Source organism: Anolis carolinensis, chromosome 2, assembly GCF_035594765.1.
Source record: "Anolis carolinensis isolate JA03-04 chromosome 2, rAnoCar3.1.pri, whole genome shotgun sequence".
NCBI lineage: Eukaryota > Metazoa > Chordata > Lepidosauria > Squamata > Dactyloidae > Anolis > Anolis carolinensis.
Genome location: NC_085842.1, coordinates 149,290,460 through 149,312,469, shown reverse-complemented (window position 1 = coordinate 149,312,469; position 22,010 = coordinate 149,290,460). Strand labels below are relative to the sequence as shown.

General features: G+C 38.6%; 2 protein-coding genes across 6 annotated transcripts in view; both read right to left on the bottom strand.

The window, feature by feature from the left end:
• Positions 1–22,010, bottom strand: part of rptor (regulatory associated protein of MTOR complex 1) — a 460,420-nt gene that overhangs the window by 98,072 nt on the left and 340,338 nt on the right. For 3 of the 5 annotated variants that reach the window (XM_062970816.1, XM_062970817.1, XM_062970821.1), the window contains 2 exons: positions 9,931–10,049; positions 8,738–8,812 (listed from right to left, as the gene is read on the bottom strand). In XM_062970816.1, coding sequence (XP_062826886.1) covers positions 8,738–8,812; positions 9,931–10,049 — 194 coding nt within the window. The remainder of the gene's footprint in view (positions 1–8,737; positions 8,813–9,930; positions 10,050–22,010) is intronic. The other 2 variants (XM_062970818.1, XM_062970820.1) reach the window with 1 other exon arrangement.
• Positions 1,079–4,054, bottom strand: LOC103277814 (Golgi-associated RAB2 interactor protein 1B-like). Its single transcript, XM_008104336.3, has one exon. The coding sequence runs from the start codon at positions 2,375–2,377 to the stop codon at positions 1,442–1,444; it is 936 nt and encodes a 311-aa protein (XP_008102543.2). The 5' UTR covers positions 2,378–4,054; the 3' UTR covers positions 1,079–1,441.

The following is a 22,010-nucleotide window of genomic DNA, read 5'->3' as shown; positions in this document are numbered from 1 at the left end:
ACTAGGGACTAGTGCTTGTTCATGCATGGAATGGCTTGTCATGGAGATAACACCACAGAGGTATGCTCACTGTCAAGTCCTAACACATCCATTGAAAATAACTGAAGCAATCTGGGAAATTCCTTAATAAATTGTGAATATTCTGCACTAACACCCCCACACATGTTCATTTCTTTTAACTACACTAAAAAAGCAATTCACTTCCATTAATATCTTGGGTCACAAGACATCAAATTACAGGCAGTCCGAGTTACAAACATCCAACTTACTTGCAATATTTTTTATTTTGTGTCAAAAGCACTGAATAAACAATAAAAAATTGGGAACACAAGCGATTAAATAATTTTGGACCAAAAACAGAAAACAGTGACAGCATTGTGTGAAGATACATAAACACTAAAATCAGTTATGGTTTATTTTATGTTCCGGGATTGAATGTTTGCCATATATATGTTGTGCTCCGCCCTGAGTCCCCTTCAGGGTGAGAAGGATAGAATACATATGTTTTAAATAAATAAATAAATAAATAAATAAATAAATAGTCTGTAGCTTTAAACAATTCTTCCTCTGTGCATGAAGCTGGACATTGTGGGCAAGCATACAGATGTGGAGTTGTTTGTTCTGCTACACAGTTGCACAAGATGCCAGCTAGCTTATAGAGTTTATCAACAGGTTTGAGACATCCTGTGATTATTATGCATGTTTCATACAGTGCTATATTCACCTGCATCACTTGGGGCAGACTTGTGCAAAACAGGGCAGGCATACTCAGCAGCTGAGTAAAACGAAGTCAGGACTGATATTCTTATTAATTTTGAATCTGCACCCCAGGAGCTACTAGTAAGTTCCCGCAGGATATTACTGGTGCAGCTACTTTGTGCTTGGTGTTCAATTGTTCATACAGTGTTTCCTAAATGTTAGTGTTTGATCTAAGGTGACACCGAGATATTTAGGAAGGCAACAGTGTTTGAGCTCTTGGCCTTCCCAGGTAACTTTCAATTTCCTGTTGGCTTCACAGTTACGTAGGAGGAAAGCACACAAAACCCGCAATGTTGATTAAGGAGACATCTCTAATCAGTTTAAAGAAAAACTGCTACTTATTTATTGTGCTTCTTCAGCAAAGATGGAATCAAACCTTCACTATAGTTTTTTTTTTTAAACAAGAGTATCATCTTATGGATGAAGGACACAGCCTTTATTAAAATGGGGTGTGTGTGTCTGGAGAGATCCAAGGGCCACACTTCGCCCACTTTGGCTAAGAAATGCATGCAACCCCCCCCCCCCCAAACAGAATCGTGGCCACGACTTGAACAGTGTCCATCTTGGTACATTTAATATTCTCTGCTCTATTCTCTTTGCAGACTGGTGCTTCCAGCCAACCTCTTTGGGACACCAGGTAGCCAAGCCCTGGCAAATGGTGGAAGTGAGGCGCACATAGATGTTACTTTCCTCCAGCGGCAGCCAGACTGCTGAGGCGACAGAGGGGCTGGAGCCAGCCGGGGGTCTCCTGCTGCCAGAGGCCATAGCTGTGCCTGTCGGTCCAGGGCAGGAGGTTAGGTTCTGAGTCGGTGGCAGCCTCTTCACTAGCGCTCCTCCGCAGGTGGCTCCTGGGCAGGCGGCCCTTGCACTTGGCACACACCAGCGGCCGAGGCATGTCATAGAAGAGCATTCTCAGGTCATTGGATAAAGCAGACATTTCCTCCTCCTCTTTCTGGAAGGACATCCTTCTCTGTATTTCCTTTTCCTTTTCTATTTTTTCCGAAATCTGGGAGACGACGCCTGACATTTCTTTACTGATGATCTTCACCATGCCCTCATCAGAGGAGCTGCTGCTACAGGGCCTGCTGGGAACAAGGCTGTGCCGGATGCGGATGGCAGGGTCCTTGGTGGTGATGGAGAGGCCGTGCTCAAGGATGTTGACCAGCCGGGTCCAGAGGGCAAAGACGATGCTGGGGTGATTGGGGTGCAGCTGCAGGAAGAAGTCACTACGAGTCATCATCTGGAAGCGCAGGGTGCGCTGTCTGGAGCTCTGGACTGACAGGCGCAGGTAGCGCAGGGGCAGCATCCTCGTGAGCTCGAGGGTGGGTCGCTTGGGGTCCTCTCTTCTGTGGGGCCGCCGCCGCTTGGCCATCAGCAGGACATTGGGCAATGGGAGGCAGGGGTCTGTGGAGGTCACCCCCATAGTCACAACAGTGGGCACGTTGTTGATGTCCACCCATCTCCCCTTCTTGGTTACCTGGATGAAGTTGCTCTCAAAAACTGCTGATCTGGGGAAAAGGTTGTAAACTGGGGAGTGGATGAACTGGCAGAGCAGGCCCTTTTCCAGGCCCAGCTCCTCACCCATGTCATAGTTGACACCTGAGGCCCCTTTAGCCATTGGGTTCTTTGGGATCAGGATTCAAGTGGCTACATAGGTAGCCCACACTGGTTGGAGCACAGCAGGTGATAGTGCGGGACGCATCACAGTGACCATCCCAAGGGAGTGGGGATAGTTGCTGAGGTTACCACACTGACCCCTCTTCTCCCTTGGAGATGGCATTTTCTACCTGGTGGTTTTGTTTCCTCAATTTTCCTCCACCATTAAGAAAAGAAAAAAAACATTAATACTTACATCATCTTATGGGAAAGGGAGTGTTAATGGGTTTGCTTTGAATGCATGTGGAAATTGAGGAAATAAAACCACTAGGAAGACTATGTAAATCTTACTGGTTGTAGTAGCAGTGTGTTTTAATATTAGAAAAATATATTTCTATTTTTTTGTCTTTGTCTTTCGTTTAATGGTTTGTATTCTTGTTTTTATGTTTCTTTGCAGATTTTATGTTAGCCTTTTCTGGAAACAAAATCTAAATTTATATTTAAAAGGACTAGAGTCATGAACAGAAGTTTCACCTCTGGCCCACATCCAGTTATTCAGCTTTGAGACCAAACAACAATATAGTCTCTCTTTTACATATAGAACATTTCAGTGCCTCTGAAATAAGGGGTGATGTTCAGACTTGTAAACTGTTTGAACTAATGCAAGAGAGACACAGTATGGCTTCTGAGGTCATATGTTTCCCTTTCTATAGCTTAGGGCAGGGGTCTCCAAACTACGGCCCGTGGGCCACATGTGTATGATGCAGCCCATCAAAGCTATTTATCCAGCCCCCATGGCACAAAGGCAGAAGGGGGTTGGGCTAAATGGCCAAAGGTGTCTCTTCCAACCCTCTTTTTTATTATTATTATTATTATTATTATTATTATTATTATTATTATTATTATTATTACAGTAGAGTCTCACTTATCCAACATAAACAGGCCGGCAGAATGTTGGATAAGCGAATATGTTGGATAATAAGGAGGCAATAAGGAAAAGCCTATTAAACATGAAATTAGGTTATGATTTTACAAATTAAGCATCAAAACATCATGTTATACAACAAATTTGACAGAAAAAGCAGTTCAATACGCAGTAATGTTATGTTGTAATTACTGTATTTACGAATTTAGCACCAAAATATCACGATGTATTGAAAACATTGACTACAAATATGCGTTGGATAATCCAGAACGTTGGATAAGCGAGTGTTGGATAATAATAATAATAATAATAATAATAACTTTATTATTATACCCCGCCTCTATCTCCCCAAAGGGGACTCAGGGCGGCTTACATGGGGCCAAGCCCGAATAAAAACAATAGCAATATAAAACACAACAATAGACAAAAAACATGCACAATTATAAAAATTTAAACATTAGCCAGTAAAAACAAATGACAAGAGCTAATTAAAACATGGATTAAAATGGAGAGGTTATAAAAGTAGACTGGGTAAGGTGCACCATGTAAATATTGTAAACACGAGGTGACTGATAAAGAGCTGCAAATTCTTGGAAGTGCAAATTGGGATGGGAATAGACCCTGTGTCTTTATCAAGTGGACATAGGTAAAAAGTGTACAGGAATGGTCACAGATACAGATTGCTATGGGGATGAGCAATCTTTAACTAAAAGCCTGAGTAAAGAGCCAGGTTTTCAAGCTCTTTCTGAATGCTACCAGGGTGGGGGCTCTACTGTATTATTATTATTATTATTATTATTATTATTATTATTATTATTATTATTATTATTATTATTATTATATTATTTTATTCTATGACACAGCAAACAAGATAGATATGCTGGATTTCGTATCACAAAATCACAAGTCAAACACTTCCCAAGTGTCTAGGACTGTGTGATGTATTTTCGGATGATGCGTGCAGATCCCAGTAGGGTGGCCTTTTGCAGTTGGCAGATCGTAATTTTGTCAATGTCTATTGTTTCCAAATGCTGGCTGAGATCTTTTGGCACAGCACCCAATGTGCCAATCACCACATCATCATCATCATCATCATCATCATCATCATCATCATCATCATCATCATTATTATTATTATTATTATTATTATTATTATTATTATTATTATTATTGTTTAGTGGTCACCTGGACAACTATAGTCCGGCCCTCCAACGGTCTGTGGGATCGTGAACTGGCCCCCAGTTTTAAAAGTTTGGGGACCCCTGGCTTAGGGACTTAGTTTCTTTGCTACATACTTGGTTACCTAAACTTCCAGTTTTGCTAATGTGGAAGAAATCTCTCTTGATTCACCAGAATGGAATAAAAAAGGGAGAAATTTATACACTTCATTACATTTTGTAACTAGCATTTTACAGTTCAGTTTAGCACTTTCTATAAAACCATAATAAGTTTCCCCGCCTAAATACATAGGGCACCAAACATGATCTTGTTTGCAGGCTGGTATGTTGGGTTGATATGTTAACTTGAGCTGATCTGTAAAAAGTCTTGCATCCTGGTCCTGATTTTCAATTTATGAACATAATTTTATTGATTTACTTCCAGAATGACAGGCAGACACATTCATATTGTCACTTTGATGCGTTAATTAAAACTTCTAATTTTTATTTTGGTGAGTGGCCACTGAGATCATGGTTTACTAATTTCACACATATGTTGCATATTATACATTTTTTCAGGAACTCGGTGAATAATTCTGTCTATTTGAATGGTTCTGTCTATTAGAAATGATTAGTGTAGTTTTAAGATGTTACTGGATATTTTTTAAAAAAGCAAAATATGTTTTACTACCCGATCAAAGTAGTAGTTTAAATGAAAGTTCTAAAATTAACAAAAGTTACTCAATAGTCAAACTGAGGTACATTTGGGTCCTTAAACTAAGCATATCACAGAACACAGAATATGTTTAAGATGTTGACCAGGATTTAATGGCTTTAATTTTCCATTTTCATGGAACCAAACACTCTTTTTAGTACAATGGCTTGAAAACTGGTGCTTTGAGGGTATGAAAGACTGCAAGTGACTATCTCTAATTTGAAACTGAGACCAGAAATGTTTTGGATTTCATTCCTGTGTGTGCAAATACAGAAGGTGTGTATAAGGTTTATATGAGATATACATTAATTCGTTTTTCAACTTGGGTCCTGTTTCCAATATATCTCATATATATTGAGATATATTGAAAATAGGACCCAAGTTTAAAAACGAATTAATGTATGTCTCATATAAACCTTATACACAACTCCTGAAGGTAATTTAATAAAATATTTTAATAATGTTTTATATGAAACTATGTCTACATACACTGAGCCATCAGATAATAAAGGTGTCACTGTCTTAGCCACCCATGTGAACAATTTCGGATTTTGGAGTATTTCGGATTTCGGATTTCCAAATTAGGTGTTCTCAACTTGTACTATGAAAAGATCAAGTTAACAGCTTTCTCTACTGAGTTGACAACAATGGAGTAAATTTAACCACAAAGATGAACATTTCACATAAAAACTCTGATGCCTGGTGAGGATCAGGAGAATCTTCAGAAAAACTTGAATCACCGCTATCACAATTCTTCAGAGATGTAGAATAAGAGACACAACACAGTCATGCTTCTTAAATTACTTGTAGTAAACTTAATCAATACTTAAAAAGAAACCCTCTTTGCCAGAACACCTGTAACTCAGATGTCTTGTCAGATTGATGATGCTTGCTGCATTACAAGGTAAATGTGATTTACGCTAAACATAACTGCAATGCTATTTCATGCAACTCACAGCAAGGAATCATAGCAACATTTCTTTTGAATGCAGGATTACGATATGTTATGTACCATTCCGCCAAACAATACAGAGCAATACATTGCCAACAATTGTAGCCATTTTCTGTATATTCTTTATGAAGCCAGGAAAATGCATAGTATATTTAGGGATGTAGTCCAGATGCTATTACGTGAACAGAAAGGATCAGTTACCACCAGGTTCAAAGACTACTGGGAAAACTATGGCAAATGTGAAATTCCAGAATGTATTGAACCAACATGATGTTGTACGTGCTTAGGCAGCAAAAGACACCAAGGGGCGTGGGGGTGGCAGGTGAATAATTGGAGGCTGCTGAAATCCTTGAGCACAAACAAGCTTTAATGTTCCATTGCTTTTTGCCAATTCCTTGCTTTTGCAATTACATGCATTTTCCCTTATGAGATTGCCAGTCCTAAGTCCATTACAATTTAGGCTGTCCTGAGTTTCTCTGATAGTCATGGTTAGTGGCCTTTCTCCTGATAATCTGAGTTTGTGCATACATTTTGCAAATCTTTCTTAGCAGTATAACTGAAAGGAGTTCACAAGAGGATTGACTAAGAAAATGCTGTGCACAAAAACATATTGATGGATAGGAAACGAGTAAGTAGAAATCAAAATCATAGTCCTCAATGAGGATTTAATAAAGACGTTGTCTACTTGGTGCTGAAGGTTCAAAGGGAACACTTCTAGTTATGTTTATGACAAATAGATAACAAGGAAATTCAGGATTCTTCTCTGAAGCCAGAAAATTTATGGTATGGCTTCTTCTTCCTGACTTAGAAATGTAAAACACTGGTAATATTGTATGTGCTATTACATATATATTTCTACTGTTGGAAATAGCAACCTTCTTCAAGCCTCCACTAGTAATTTGTTTGTATATGATTCTGTTTGCTTACTGCATTGTATATGTATGTTTTGGTATGCAGCTTTCCCTTTACTCTAGATTTCTTGAGGTTGCGAGAGGAGCTGCAGACCACATGATCAGATCTGGAACTGCTGAGATCTGAGACTCCATTATATAATACAGAAATGCTTTAGCCATGAGATGCGTTAGAGCTCAGACTCCATTGGAGCACGAACACAGAGAGATGCTTTAAGACTTTGGACTGTTGATTATAAAAAAGATGCCGTGTATTATCGGCACAGAGAAACTACTTCAAATCCTATCCGTAATCTGTTATATACTTGTATGCTGAATACATGAAAGTTGTAAGTAAACCAAATATGTTACTTTTAACGAAGTCAGCTTTATTTTTGTCTCTTGAAAGCATGATATAAAAACAAGATATTTTATAGGAGAGTGGATATTTTTGGGCACTGAAAGGAACACTTCTGAAGAACTGCTGTTTTTGTGCATTGGCATAAACTCTAATAGATCAGAGATAACTAGGTTATCAGTCTAACACCTGAAAAGCCAAATTGCCTTGCATAAGTACATATGGATATATACCACTTAAGAGAAAATTTTACTCAAACAAATTTTTGGCTCTTCTCTGGAAGATCATACTTTTCCAAAAGGTTATGATTTTAAAATGATTGTGAATTCCATTTTTCTCCAAAAGGTTATGGAGATTCTGGTTTTCTAAAAGGTTACGATCTCTTAAAAGGTCATGCCTTTTCAAAATCTACCTCTCCAGTATAAATTTGCATTGGGTTTCAAGATGGAAGGGGACACTAACCATGCCGGAAAAGATATATGATATAATTAGTTCAATAACAATCAAGAAAGTGATTACTGTTTGATAAACAAATCTCCCCTTGAAGAGTATCAGCAACAAGAAGTCTTTCTAATTCAGGGGAGCATCTCTAACCACTTATTAGGCAGCCTTATAGCTTAGTCATTAATATTGTTAGCTAAGTACTATTCTGCCATACTCAGTATCTGATCTGAGCACAGCATCATTTCCTTAGCAGCTACTATACAACCTGAGTGACTTTTAAAAATCAGCATATAAAGAAAATTTATAGGTGACTGAGCAGTGCCTCTGGTGGTATATCTCTTATGTATTGTCCTAGAATACATTGTCCTATACATAGAGTTGTGTGCTATATATAGATGCAAGCACACCAGCTTTAATGCAAATAGTTGCAAATAGCAAATTGGTCCAATGAAAAAACTGCATATCATATTTCTTTAAAAAATATGCAAACTTATAGTGGGGAAAAATATACCTTCTTGCTTGCTAAATCGAATTGCTATGGCAAAGATGTTTACCTGGAATAGGCATGTATCAAACTAATAAAACAACCTAGAGTACGTATCATCAAAAGAATTTGCTGGCCCAGCTAAAATGCTTCAGCTCAGAACACAAAAATCACAATGTGTGAATTCCTCTTAGCTTCAATTGGATGAAAATAGGGAGGGAAATATTTATAAGAACAAATAGACATAAGTGCTTACAGAGCACTTGGTGTGTGACACAAGATTTGTTATCACAGTTAGTTTGTGATAACACTACAATTACTCTGTGAAATAATAATTACAGAACTCTAGTGACAGTAGCGTTTGGAGTTAAAACAACACATTATCCTTGCAAAATAAAGGTGGTGTTTTCAATCCATAAAATAGAGAAGTGGGATGGGTGTCTGCATGCTGACTCACATGTACTAGATCACCTGCACTGGGCAGCCGTTGTGGCTTCAATCTGCAATCCAGTTTTACTTTCACTTGCATAATCTAAATGAGTTTGTAAAGAAAATAACCAAAAATGCATAACATAATGCATTAGAATTGTGGGCTAGAAATTCAAGCAAATCTCAATTTTTAAGATTATTTGTTACTTTAATATACTCATGTATAAGTCAACATGTATAAATTGATGGACGGTTTTGGAACCAAAATTATGGATTTCGGTATATCCTATGGATAGGTTGAGTCATATCATAGAGAGGTGAAAACATCAATACCAACTCAGAGTGCCAGCTGCCTCTGGTCACCACTACTATTCAAGACGACTAGATAGAGGAGGTTGGTGTTTCTTTTACATTCTCCCATGACAGACTAAGCTATTGCCTTTAATCACTCTACTCAGATAAAGGGATGGTTTCTTTTTTTGATAAGAATTAAGGTACAGTTCTCACATTGGCCCGTGAATAAGACAACCCACAGATCTTATCCATGGCGGGTTGATTTTGGACAAAATTTCTAGATTTCTACATGAGTATACACAGTACATCATTCAAATCCCTCAAATTAGTACTACTGTCTCTAATATACTGAACGTGAGTAATTGGCTAATAGATAGGACCACTTCTACAATGGATGGACGTTTATTCTCCTGCCCGCCTCCCCAGGCCCTGTAGACTGTATGAGTTAAGAATCAGTTTTAACCCCACAGTAAAAGCAGGAGATGGACAAGGTGTGTTTTTGTGGTGGGAATTGAATGGACTGCTGCATATTGTGTTTGAGGGAATTGGACAGCTGTGGGAAATAAACAAGGAAGGGAAAGGGGATTTAACAAACTTTCAGAGCAAAACAATTTAAATAACTGTGATTTTCCTGTTTCCCTATGTGAAAATTATGCCTGATTTAGACTGCAATATATCTGGGGTAAAAAACCCAAAATCTCTTTTTTGTTTGTTTGTTTAAAAACCCTTAAATTAACATAGACTATAAAGACAAAGAATCTACTAACTAAAAACATTTATGCAAGAATTTCTTATTCTCAGGTATTCCACAAATTGGTAAAATGGCACATGATAAAATAATTTCAGAAAGCTTTGAAAAAGGGACATTTAAAATCCATTTATTCAGTTTGCACAAACTGGAAAACTAAACGGCACATGTAGATTTACCTTGTAAGCAATACTGTTGAGCACTTTCATAGCTAAGTCTGAAACATCTGGGTATGGGTCAGCAGCTAGGTGCAAAAGGACTCTCCAAATCTGTGTGTAAACACTGTTGAAAGAAACCCCTGGAAGTAAAAGAAGAAGAGGAGAAAAACTAATTATGTCTCTGAATGAAATCCAATGACTGAGATGATGATGATGATGATGATGTTAATAATAATAATAATTATTATTATTATTATTATTATTATTATTATTATTATTATTATTATATTTATTACCCAACTCTCCTTGTGACTCAGGGGTAGGTACAATATAGTTAAAACAGTGAAGTAGAACAAAGCACTATTAAAATACATATAACATACATACAGTTTAAATGCAGCTTAAAATTTACTAATAAAATGCAGGTTAAAATCCACAAGTTAAAATTGACTAGGTAGGCCTGCCGGAAGAGATAAGTCTTAAATTATGTCTTAAGTTGTGATAGCTGATTGAGCTGTTGGAGATCTTCCAGTAGGTCTATCCACAGTCCTGAGCAGCCGATGAAAAGCTCCTGTTGGTGACGGTTGTGAGTTGGGTTCCAGCTGGTTGGAGCAGACGCCCCCCCCAGAGGAACTCAGTGTGTGGGATGGGTTGTATGGGAGAAGGTGATCCTGTAGGTAATCTGGACCAAACCATGGAGGGTTTTAAAGATCCAAACCAACACTTCATACTTTGCCCAGAAACGAATTGGTGGCCAGTGGCATGATTTCAATATATATGTAATTTGCTCACTCCTGGATGTTCCTGTAACCAGTCTGGCTGTCGTATTTTGAACCAACTGGTGATTCCAAACTTCGTACAAAGGCAATCCAATGTAAAACACACTGAACAGTCCAACCTTTAGGTTACTAGCATGTGCACCTTTAGGTCCTCTAAATCTAGGAAGGGACGCAGCTAGCCTATCAGTCGGTGATTGTAAGCACTTCTGACTTTTGCATGTACATGGGCTGATATTTGGAGAGACAGATCCAGGGGCACTCCTAAGCTCCAAACACAGTCTTTCGGGGGGACTGTGACTCCATCCAGAACTGGTTGACATACTTCCCTCCCTAGGTTAGGAACCTTGATAGCAAGCACCTCTGGCTTGTTTATATTCAATTAAAATTTGTTTTTCTTCATCCAGCCTATTATCTCCTTCAGGCATTCGTTCAGAGGAGACACACTGCTGTGTTTGATGGCATAGGTATCATCAGCATACTGACAGCACCCGCCCCATGCCTCCGGATGATCTCTCCCAGTGGTTTCATGTAAATGTTAAAAAGCATTAGGAATAGAATGGCCCTTTGTGAAACGACACACAGCTCCTTTTTTGAGGTGCAGCTATCCCCATCTGGAACCTGCCTGAGAGGTATGACTGGAACCACTGCAGCACAGTGTCTCTGATTTCCAGCCCTTTCAGGCGTTCTAGAAGGATACAATGGTCAATGGCAGTGAAAATTTATCCTGGAATCTTACATTGTGTATTATATATGCAAAAGGATTTTTGGAAGCTGAGCCATTTCAACTTGATCACCAATTTAAAATACATAAATAAATAAATCATAAAATACTAGCCAATGATGCTGGTACTGGTATTTACCAAAAGGAATTTTAAAAGCTGCACATTCTGGAAAGAATGTTTAAACCAGTATTATTCCTATATCAGAGAATGGATTCTGATAGATTACCAGTGCATCCTTGCTTAAAACGTTATCAGAATGGAGCTATATAGGAGGATTACTTTGTCTTGCATGGGCAAATCTTTATCAAGTTTGTCAACTTCTGCTCTGGAAAAATGGGAGACGCCATTCATTCCTAATTTTATCTGCTCTTTTTTTTTTAGATTAAATGATAGTTTTACTGTCTGACATGAAACGGAAATGCTGCAGCATATTCTGTTTAGTTTTAATGCTCTGTCTTCTTACTACACAGTTGAGAAGGCTCAGCGGTGCCATTTCCTTCTTTTAGAAAGTATTCCAATGTTCAAGTTCAGAATTCAAAGTCTTGTTCAGCCATGAAATCTACTGAATGACTGTGAAGCAAGAACACTGTTGTTATTTTCTGGAGTGGGATCAGTATAACAAACAGGATACTATTTAGGCCTGTGGGATCAATGAAAAAAAGTTTCAATACTCATTACTAAATTGGGGGGCGGGGCAGGCGGTGAATAGTTTCTGAAGTGTTCCTGAAATATCATTAGGGGTACGTATCGTAACAAATGGTATAATGAATTTTTCGTTATTTTTTCGTTAAGTAATTGCCTGGGGGGGGGGGAGAGCTTTCTCTCTCATTGTTAGAAATATCTGCATGAAACTTGCTACAATGGTAGAACACATTTACCACTGTCCTCCCCCCCCTCCAAGTTTCAGAATGTTTCACTCATCCACTGATTTTTGGGAATTTCTAAGTTTTTTTTTATGAACAACCTTTAAAAAAACTACAGGATTTTTCTTCTTGAATTGCTATTTTCAATGATACAACAGAACCAGAGCATCATTCCCTGTAAAGTTTCAGAAAGATTTGCACACCCACTTGATTTTGAGGGAATTTTAACCAACATAAACTGAACAGTACTATTTCACTGAAAGACCCCAGGGGCCATCCAGCCCAAATCCCTCCTGCCAGGCAGGAAAAGCACAGTCAATGCTCCCCCAACAGATGCCCATCCAGCCTTTGAAATAATAACAACAACAATAATAGGAAAAATACTAGATAAACTTTGGAGTTACTGCCTCTAAACTTGGCCTACCTCACAGGGTTGATTCAACTCCCAACAATCCCCTTTTATCTCAAAATCCCTTTAGAGAATGAACACGGGTGTTTCCCCACCAAAACTTTCAGGGGAGAGGAGGAGGAGGCACAAGGCAGCAAGCAGAATTCTGGGAAATGCAGTTTGGAAAGAACTTGCTCTAAACTACATTCCCAGAATTCTTCTCGCTTCAATGTTAAAGCCTGAGTGTGGTCTCTGCCTGTCTCTCTCTGGGTTAGCCATCTACGGGAGGGGCTTCTTCCTTGCCTGGCCATCCAGCCAGGTACCCCTCCCTCCCTCCCTCCCTCCCTCCCTAGGCCCCCTCACCTGCCACTTTGAGGAAAGAGCAGGGTTTCTCCCTCTGGCCTCTCCATCCTCCTCAGGGCCCTTTGAGGGAACCAAACCCAGCCCTTTTGGGGGAGAAGTGGTGCCCACTATGGAGACCTGGAGCTATTTATGACTCTTTCGAAAGTCAAAGATCAATGTTTTGAATCTTACGTTTTTTGCATGGCCGCCTCTGATGTTTCTTAATAATGTACAAATCTTACGAAATATATACGACAAATCAGTTACAAACTATGTTTTGCATAGCCCTAATACAATTTCAGCCCTTCCTAAATGCTTCATTGCTATTGCTATCTACAATGGAAAGACAGCATGGGCCAGATACATACATGACAGTATGGACAACTGAAGGCCAATTTCAACGTGATACTAACCACTGGCAGAGTGGTTGATGTTCAAACATGTTCTCCATATACAGTGGACCATATATAGGCACTTTTAGTTAGTGGCCCAGTTAAATGTACCAGATTCTTTTGCTAATCAGCCTGACCTAGAAAGCAATAATTTTTATGAGAATTAGAATACAATTCATTTTACTACAAATCTATTGCATGTTACTGAGATTATGCTGTGATCTAAACCTTTACCTGAAACAAACTTTCAAGCTTTTCATAAACTGAATCATATCAGAGGAATCATATTGGGGAAGACTACTTGCCACTGGAGGCTTTACTGCTTGACTAAACAGATCACGAATCGTGCATGTCAGGAAGCAATGAAACAATTCTTCCCATACTTCCATTTACATCTAGATGCTTCCATGAGATTCTTGTGTGTGTCCCAACTCCAATTAACATGCTATCAATATATTAGGAAATCTCCACTCCTCTCAAGTTTAATTTCTGCTTTTAGACTAAACCTTTGAAATGCCTTACTGCACCTCAGTTAAAATTAACATTGCTACAACCACCATTATATAATAATAATAATAATAATAATAATAATAATAATAATAATAACTCCTAAATGCTTGGGAAATGTTCAACTTGTGATTTTGTGATACAAAATCCAGCATATATATGTCATTTGCTGTGTCATACTATGTCTTTGTGTCAATAATAATAATAATCATCATCATCATCATCTTTATTTGTATCCCATCCATCTCCCCGAGAGGACTTGGAGCGGCTTACAACAAAATAACAGGTTAAATAATAAACAATAACTATTAAGATATATAATGAAATTAACTCAAATCAACAAAAATATAGACATAAAATAATATAAAAAGAAACCAACATGTTAAATTGATATAGACAACTATCATTTATAAATAAAAATAAACAGTGGTTATGTTATATAAACCAATTAAAATAATACCATGAAATGTATATCATAATAGTGGACAAAAGTGTTATTAAAACCTACTTCCATTAGAAAATCATAAAGCATGTAATAGTATAAATTGTTGTTGCTCATTCATTTAGTCGCTTCCAACTCTTCGTGACCTCATGGACCAGCCCACTCCAGATCTTCCTGTCAGCCGTGGTCACCCCCAGCTCCTTCAAAGTCAAGCCAGTCACTTCAAGGATACAATCCACCCATCTTGCCTTTGGTTGTCCCCTCTTCCTTTTTCCTTCCATTTTCCCCAGCATCATTCTCTTCTCCAAGCTTTCCTGTCTTCTCATTATGTGGCCAAAGTACTTCATCTTTACCTCTAACATCCTTCCTCCAGTGAGCAATTGGGCATTATTTCCTGGAGTATGGAGTGGTTGGATCTTGTTGCAGTCCAAGGCACTCTCAGAATTTTCCTCCAACACCACAGTTCAAAAATGTCTATCTTCCTTCGCTCAGCCTTCCTTATGGTCCAGCTCTCGCATCCATAGGTTACTATGGGGAATACCATTGCTTTAACGATGCAGACCTTTGTTGCCAATGTGATGTCTCTACTCTTCACTATTATAGTATAAATAACAGGGTTTTTAAAAACTCAAATGTCAGAATCAGTCATTTCATCTCAGATGTTAAAAAACCTCCAAAACTGTGTGATCCGTCATAAAACAGGGCAAAGAACTGGTCCAGTACTGGTGTGGTACCTTTACTATAAATGCCCTAGCTTTGGCTGCCATCAGGAGATCTGAGAAGGTCATTTGCAACTGAGCTTTTTGAGACAATCATAATGAACAGGAAGAAACAATATGCAAAAGAGATCTTCAGATGACCAGACTATCTATGAATGTATAGATCAAAATGAACAATATCAGTCCTGTCTGAAAACTAACACCACTGTTGTATTCCTTCAAGAACTGGTATAAAATAGTTTCTTTTCTTTGTTACAAAATACCATGCATGGGGTTGGTTGAGTGACTTCTATCATTAATACCTCATTGTATTTCTGAAAGAAACTATGGACACCATTTTCCAGAGATATTCCATCATTTACTAATGAAAAAAGTGATACTCATTTCACTTAGCAGTTGACTTTCATCACTTCATCATCTTCATGTTTTTAAAAATTATACTGAGATTTATGTCCTAGTTAGGAAAAGTAAACAGAAATGCTATCCCTGAGTAAGCACATTCAGAAGGCAGAATCAATATTTTGTCATCCCTTGATAACTATACAAGCAAGTAAGAAATATGGCTATATGCCTTCACTAATTGAGCATACATACATAAAGCTACGTTCATCAGTATACAGCTAAGGTATACTGAATAGGAAGAACAGGACTTCATAATGGAGGTTAGTCTTTGAAGTTTTCAAAGCTTTGGTAAGATCCATATTCTGAGTCTAAAGAATATAGCTCCCAGGAAGCACAAGACAAGTACTTGCTCTAACTGCAGTATCATCAAAATGGCTGTTCATTCTCACTTCCTTCCAGGCTCTAAAGATATGCTCTTCCAAACAGGAATAAAGAATCCTAATTGAAAAACATGATGTTTTCAGGTGGCCAAAGTCAGTCTGGGATACCTAGTTTGCCTGACAACCGATAAAGGCATTTTGCTACCAGAGCATGGAAAAATCACCTGTCTGGATTAGGATGAACAGCCATACAGCCTGTGAGGTTTGGGAAATTACCATATTTACTCGAATATAAGGTGTATCGTAATGTGCACCACAATTTTGAAGGAGTACATTGAAAAAAAGAAATGAAAAGAAGAAATGATTTGTTGCTGAATGTAATGCGCACCTTGCCCTTGCTTGTCAGCTCTTCTGATGACTGCCTCAGAGCGACAGGCAGACAAGGGAAAGCCATGACTCTCCATCAGGCCAAGGCTGGTGAGTTTGTTAGCCTCACCTTGATGGATGGACAGCGGCGTTCCAACTAAGGCCTCATTGATAAGGCCTTCAAAACCGAGGGGGAGGTTTTGAAGGTCCTGTGAATGAGACCAGGTGAGAAGCTGTGCCTCTCCATCAGGCTGAGGTTGGCGAGTTCAGCAGCATCACTCTGACAGAGGGACGCAGGTACGCTTATGTGTGCGATTCTAATGCGTTGTGAAATCTCATGTGCACCTCACTTTTGGCTATGTAATTTAGCAAAAAAAGGTGAGCATTAGATTTGAGTAAATATAATATACTGTCTCATGTGTTTTTGTTATAACATAAAAGATGTCCTCCTGGTATCAGATCAAAAAGACTCTCTCATCAAGAATCCCTGTTTCCACAACAGCCAATAGTTTTCTTCCAGCTTCCCAGAAACTCATATTCAGAGGAATGCTACTCTAATCCTGGAAATTACCTATAATAATCAGAATGACTATTAACTACTGACAGTTTTATATTCATGCAGTAGCGAAACTTAGAAGCTGGTGGTCTAAAGGAAAAAAGAAAAAATGGAACCTCAATCTCACCCACTTCGCATGGCCCAGGCAGGCCCACTCTTTTTAAAAGTGTACTTATTATAGCCATCTTTAGCACTGATACGGTCCTGGTAGTTTTGGGAACACTGGTAAAAGACTGCAGTTATTCTGTAAATCACTGCAGCATTTATGTCATATGACTAAGAAAGGAATCCCTATAACTAAGATTCCTCAAATGTAATGGTACCAATGCCTGAAACAATAGAGTGTTGAATTTCTCACACTGACTTCCCAACGCCCTTTCACCACTAAATAATTGGCCTAAAATGATATGCAATGGAATAGAAAACTCCTTAAATTCTATAATGGGGAGGAGCAGCATATCAATAAAATAAATAGGAAACTGGTTAAATAAATAGAATGTTTAAGTTTGGTTAATCTAGCCTGTAACTCTTACTTCTCCACTCTTAATAAAATGATAAAGAATAAAAGATTATTGGGACGGTAACTTATATGGACTGCTACCTAAGTATCTAGATATTAATGAGACCTTAGTTTTAACTAATTTCCTAAGCTCCCACCCTGCTTGTCTGAAAGACAATGAATATATTTTGCTGTGACAGGTTGGGGGGTCATTGAACAAGCTTGACTTTTGGCACAAAAGCCCCAAGAGAGAAGCATGGGAAGATAATGAAAGTCAGGAAGATGCCAGCTGTCAATGTGTCAGGCAGTTTGCACCATCAGGAGAGCTCTCCACAGTCCTTTTCTCCCCTGATCAGCACTCTGCCTTCTGCACTCGTGGTTCTATGCAGAAAGTTACATAAGGACTGCAGGGAAATCACAAATGTTTGAGATTCCTTTTAAAGTTCATGAAAGAGTAGCAGGACAGAGAAGGGATGCATTTTTTCAGCACTTCAATATCCTGCTTAATGCACACAAACACATTTTCTCTCATGACTTGGGAATAAAGAAAGGAAAACGCACACAATATCACTAGATCTCATCCTTAAACAACAAACAAAACAAAAATGTAATATACCACAACACTATCTAACTCACTAGCTATGAAGAACAGAGGGGATTTCTATGAAGGATTTTTAGACGAATACTGAAAGGTGTGCTTTCTACTACATACGTTACAGTACTACTGCCCTCCTCCTTTTTTAATGAAAGGAATGCTCACAGCACTGATTCACATGAGTGACGCATCCAAAATAGCTTCTTGTCAAGCTTGAACCAACTGAGTCAGAGTGCTGATGAAAGGAAATACTAGCAGCAGCAGGAGAAAGTTGTGCTATTCCTGCATAATGGACTGTAATAATAAATGAAAAAGGAGGGATGCAGAGACAAAGTACAAGGCAGGACCAGATATGCTGGAAGTCCATCTAAAATGACAGCTCTGTAATTAGCTGGGGCAATTTAAAATTGGTTAAATGGGCCCTGCAGTATAGAGAATTGCAAAATGGTTCCTTTTAGTAATAAATGTGTGCAGTAAATTGCCTTTGTTCACTTATAGCATGGCTCCATATTCAATATAACAGCTCTGATTAGGGCAGTACAAATAGTTTACATTTTTCAGTTTTACCACCCTGTTAAAAGGGCATGGCTGAATGGCACACAAAAGTTAAGATATGTAATTATATTATCATTAATTTTTCTCCAATGCTTGTCTTAGCTAGAGATAAAAAGCTGCAAGAATTCAACATCAAAATCTCCATCAAAATCTCCAGATGCAGCACTCTCAGTTGCAGAATTCAAGGAGATGGGAATATTTGGCTTGTAAAAACCAATTGTCTACTGAGCCAAAGTCCTTTCTGAAGTTTGTCTCAGTTTATAATTACTGTAGTTTGTCTATGTATCAGACATTTCTTGATGTATGTTCCTTGCTTTAAGGTGGGGTGCGAGGAGGTATCAGTATGACAAACTGGAGACAGTGGAAGGCCCAGCTTCCACTAGCAACTATGTGGATATTTATTCATTTATAATTTCCTGTCCAAAAGAAGTGAGCCAGGAGAGAATAAGAAAAACAAATTCCTGACAGCATAAAGGTTCTTAGGAATATACATTGGTCACAGTGCTGGAAGGCAGGAAAAGTGCCAGCAGGCTCTCTGATCTTTCATGGATTAAAAAAAGAAGAAGATAGCAGTCTCTATTTGTAGCACCAACACATGGCAATCAGTAGGTCTTCAAGAAGACTTTGTAAAGCCAAGAACTTAGGCAACATAAGCATTTCTACATATCCTTTGACTACCTATAGTACATCTTCCATATTATATTGTTGCACTCTGCTTTTTTAAATCATGTATCTAGGCCAATATGACATACAATTAAAGAAAGATTGCAAGGTTGAGCGGATTAACTAGTCAACTGATCAAACCTTTTTGACTGACTAATAAAATGCCTTGAAAATCAAGCAGCATGTTTAAGTCAAGTAATGTCTAAAAGAGGTTTGGAATATTTCTTTTAGGATTATACTTATTGTGATGTGTGTACATTTCTAGAACTATTTTCTTATGCAAATACATGAATATTGATGTATTGGTTAAAATGCATACAATTTCTGAACCAAGCAATAATGTTAGGCACTAAAAAAAAATCCCAACATCTTGTATATGATTGCACAGAACTGTTTTGATGGATGAGCTATTGTGATTTATTGGTAAAAAAAGTGTTAAGTTAGGACAAAGGACATCCCAGTTAAAAATCCCTCCTCGGCCAGTTTTTTTTTTTTTAAACTCTGTGGCTGAGGGTAGATGGTCTCACCCTCTCAGTCCAATTTATTTTACAAGATTGTTGTGTGAAGAGAAGATGACGGTGTATGCTGCTCTGGGCTCCTTGCAGGAAATGTGGCAAATAAATGTAGTAATAATAAACCATAATAAATTTGATCTGTGATCTCTTCTCCATCACTTTTCATCCTTTCTCACTCCAGTTCCACAAAGACTATTACTTTACTCACTGAACAGCGACATTATTCTTTAAATATCATCATGTACCAGCCCTTTGGGTAGATTACTCACTGACACAGGTTACAATTTTGGTTTCCTGCTGAAAGCATTCAAACTCCAATCTTTCTGAGCTCCTGGAGGTTTCAAAAACTAATTTCCAAGACAAAGCATGTTTTTGTCAGATAATTGCATTACCATAAATATACAAATACAGTACATTCAAGGCAAGAAACCACTAAATTTGGGATTCCACCATTATTTAGATATCATTTTGGCCAAATGTATTGTGAGGTCTGCAGTTTCTGATCAACAATAATGTGTGAGCTTTGACACAGTTATAGTAACTTATAGCATCAGTTAGGCAGGAGAGGAAGTAAAAATCAAATGCAATCTAGGTGTGTTTGCAGGGAAGGACTGGGTTTCTGAGTGAGGGTTAACAATCATAGAATCATAGAATCGTAGAGTTGGAAGAGACCTTATGGGCCATCCAGTCCAACCCCCTGCCAAGAAGCAGGAAATCGCATTCAAAGCACCCCCGACATATAGCCATCCAGCCTCTGCTTAAAAGCCTCCAAAGAAGGAGCCTCCACCACAGTCCGGGACAGAGAGTTCCACTGCCGAACAGCTCTCACAGTGAGGAAGTTCTTCCTGATGTTCAGGTGGAATCTCCTTTCCTGTAGTTTGAAGCCACTGTTCCACGTCCTAGTCTCCAGGGCAGCAGAAAACAAGCTTGCTCCCTCCTCCCTATGACTTCCCCTCACATATTTATACATTTATTCATGTCTCCTCTCAGCCTTCTCTTTTTCAGGCTAAACATGCCCAGTTCTTTAAGCTGCTCCTCATAGGGCTTGTTCTCCAGGCCCTTGGTCATTTTAGTCACCCTCCTCTGGACACATTCCAGCTTGTCAACATCTCCCTTCAATTGCGGTGCCCAGAATTGGACACAGTATTCCAGGTGTGGTCTGACCAAGGCAGAATAGAGGGTAGCATGACTTCCCTGGATCTAGACAATATACTCCTATCGATGCAGGCCAAAATCCCATTGGCTTTTTTAGCAGCTGCATCACATTGTTGGCTCATGTTTAACTTGTTGTCCACAAGGACTCCAAGATCTTTTTCACACGTACTGCTGTCGAGCCATTCATTTTTTCTGCCGAAGTGGAATATCTTGCATTTGTCCCTGTTGAACTTCATTTTGTTTGTTTCAGCCCAACTCTCTAGCCTGTCAAGATTTGTTTTGAATTCTGCTCCTGTCTTCTGGTGTGTTGGCTATCCCTCCCAGTTTGGTGTCATCTGCAAACTTGATGATTGTGCCTTCTAACCCTTCATCTAAGTCGTTAATAAAGATGTTGAACAGAACTGGGCCCAGGACGGAACCCTGCGGCACTCCACTCATGACAATAAAATCTCCTCATTGACCTTGAGTTCATGACATGGAATCATTTATGGAAACACAGCACTTAGCATGTCAAACAGATTTTCATTTTTGAAAAGCAACATTTCTCCCCTTCCCCAATTGTTTATATTTCTTCTGTCCATGTATGTTGTTAAGCAAAAAGAGGATGAGATTTCTATTTACAGCACTTATTTTCTCCTGCTTTTCATCAGCTATAGCTGTGGCAAACTGAAGACTGGAGAATACTTCCGTTTCTTACACCAAAGAGGCATCTGAGCTGAAAGGACGGAAAACTGCTCAGTGCCTGTTTGGTGCCCAATTGTGATCAATGCTTCTTTGATGCCTGCCTTTCTAATACATTTCTATTACCTTGCCCTTTACTCGGAAGCCTCCGGGCTAGACTGGGTAAGGGATTGGATCAATTTAAGCAATAAGAAATAAGAAAATGTTGACCCTGGAAGGACACGATTTGTGAGTCGGTTGGCATGCGTGCCTGTGGTACAACAAAGCACCAATCGGAAAAAAAACCCGGCAACCATTTACTCAAGATCTGGAATAAATATAAACAGAGAATCAATAATAAAAGCCCTCTCTGGGTCTCTTCTATATGGAGGCGTGCCAGAGAAGAGAACTGGGTTGGAACATATGGCCTATGTATAGAGATATACTAGAAAAAGAAGAACGGGAAATAAAATTAAAATCACAGGAAGAATTAAAATTAAAATATGGTAATCTAACTTGGCTCCAGTATTACCAATTAAAAGAAAGTTTCAATAAAGATAAGATTCAGGTTTTGAGGAAAGAGAACATCATGGGATGTAATATTAGACAAGGGAAAGAGGAAAATTGCAAGAATATATAAAATTCTATTGGAATGGAGCAC

Bases quoted from the DNA above. Each gene is read 5' to 3' on its own strand.
- LOC103277814 (XM_008104336.3), bottom strand. From the start codon at position 2,377: ATGGCTAAAGGGGCCTCAGGTGTCAACTATGACATGGGTGAGGAGCTG.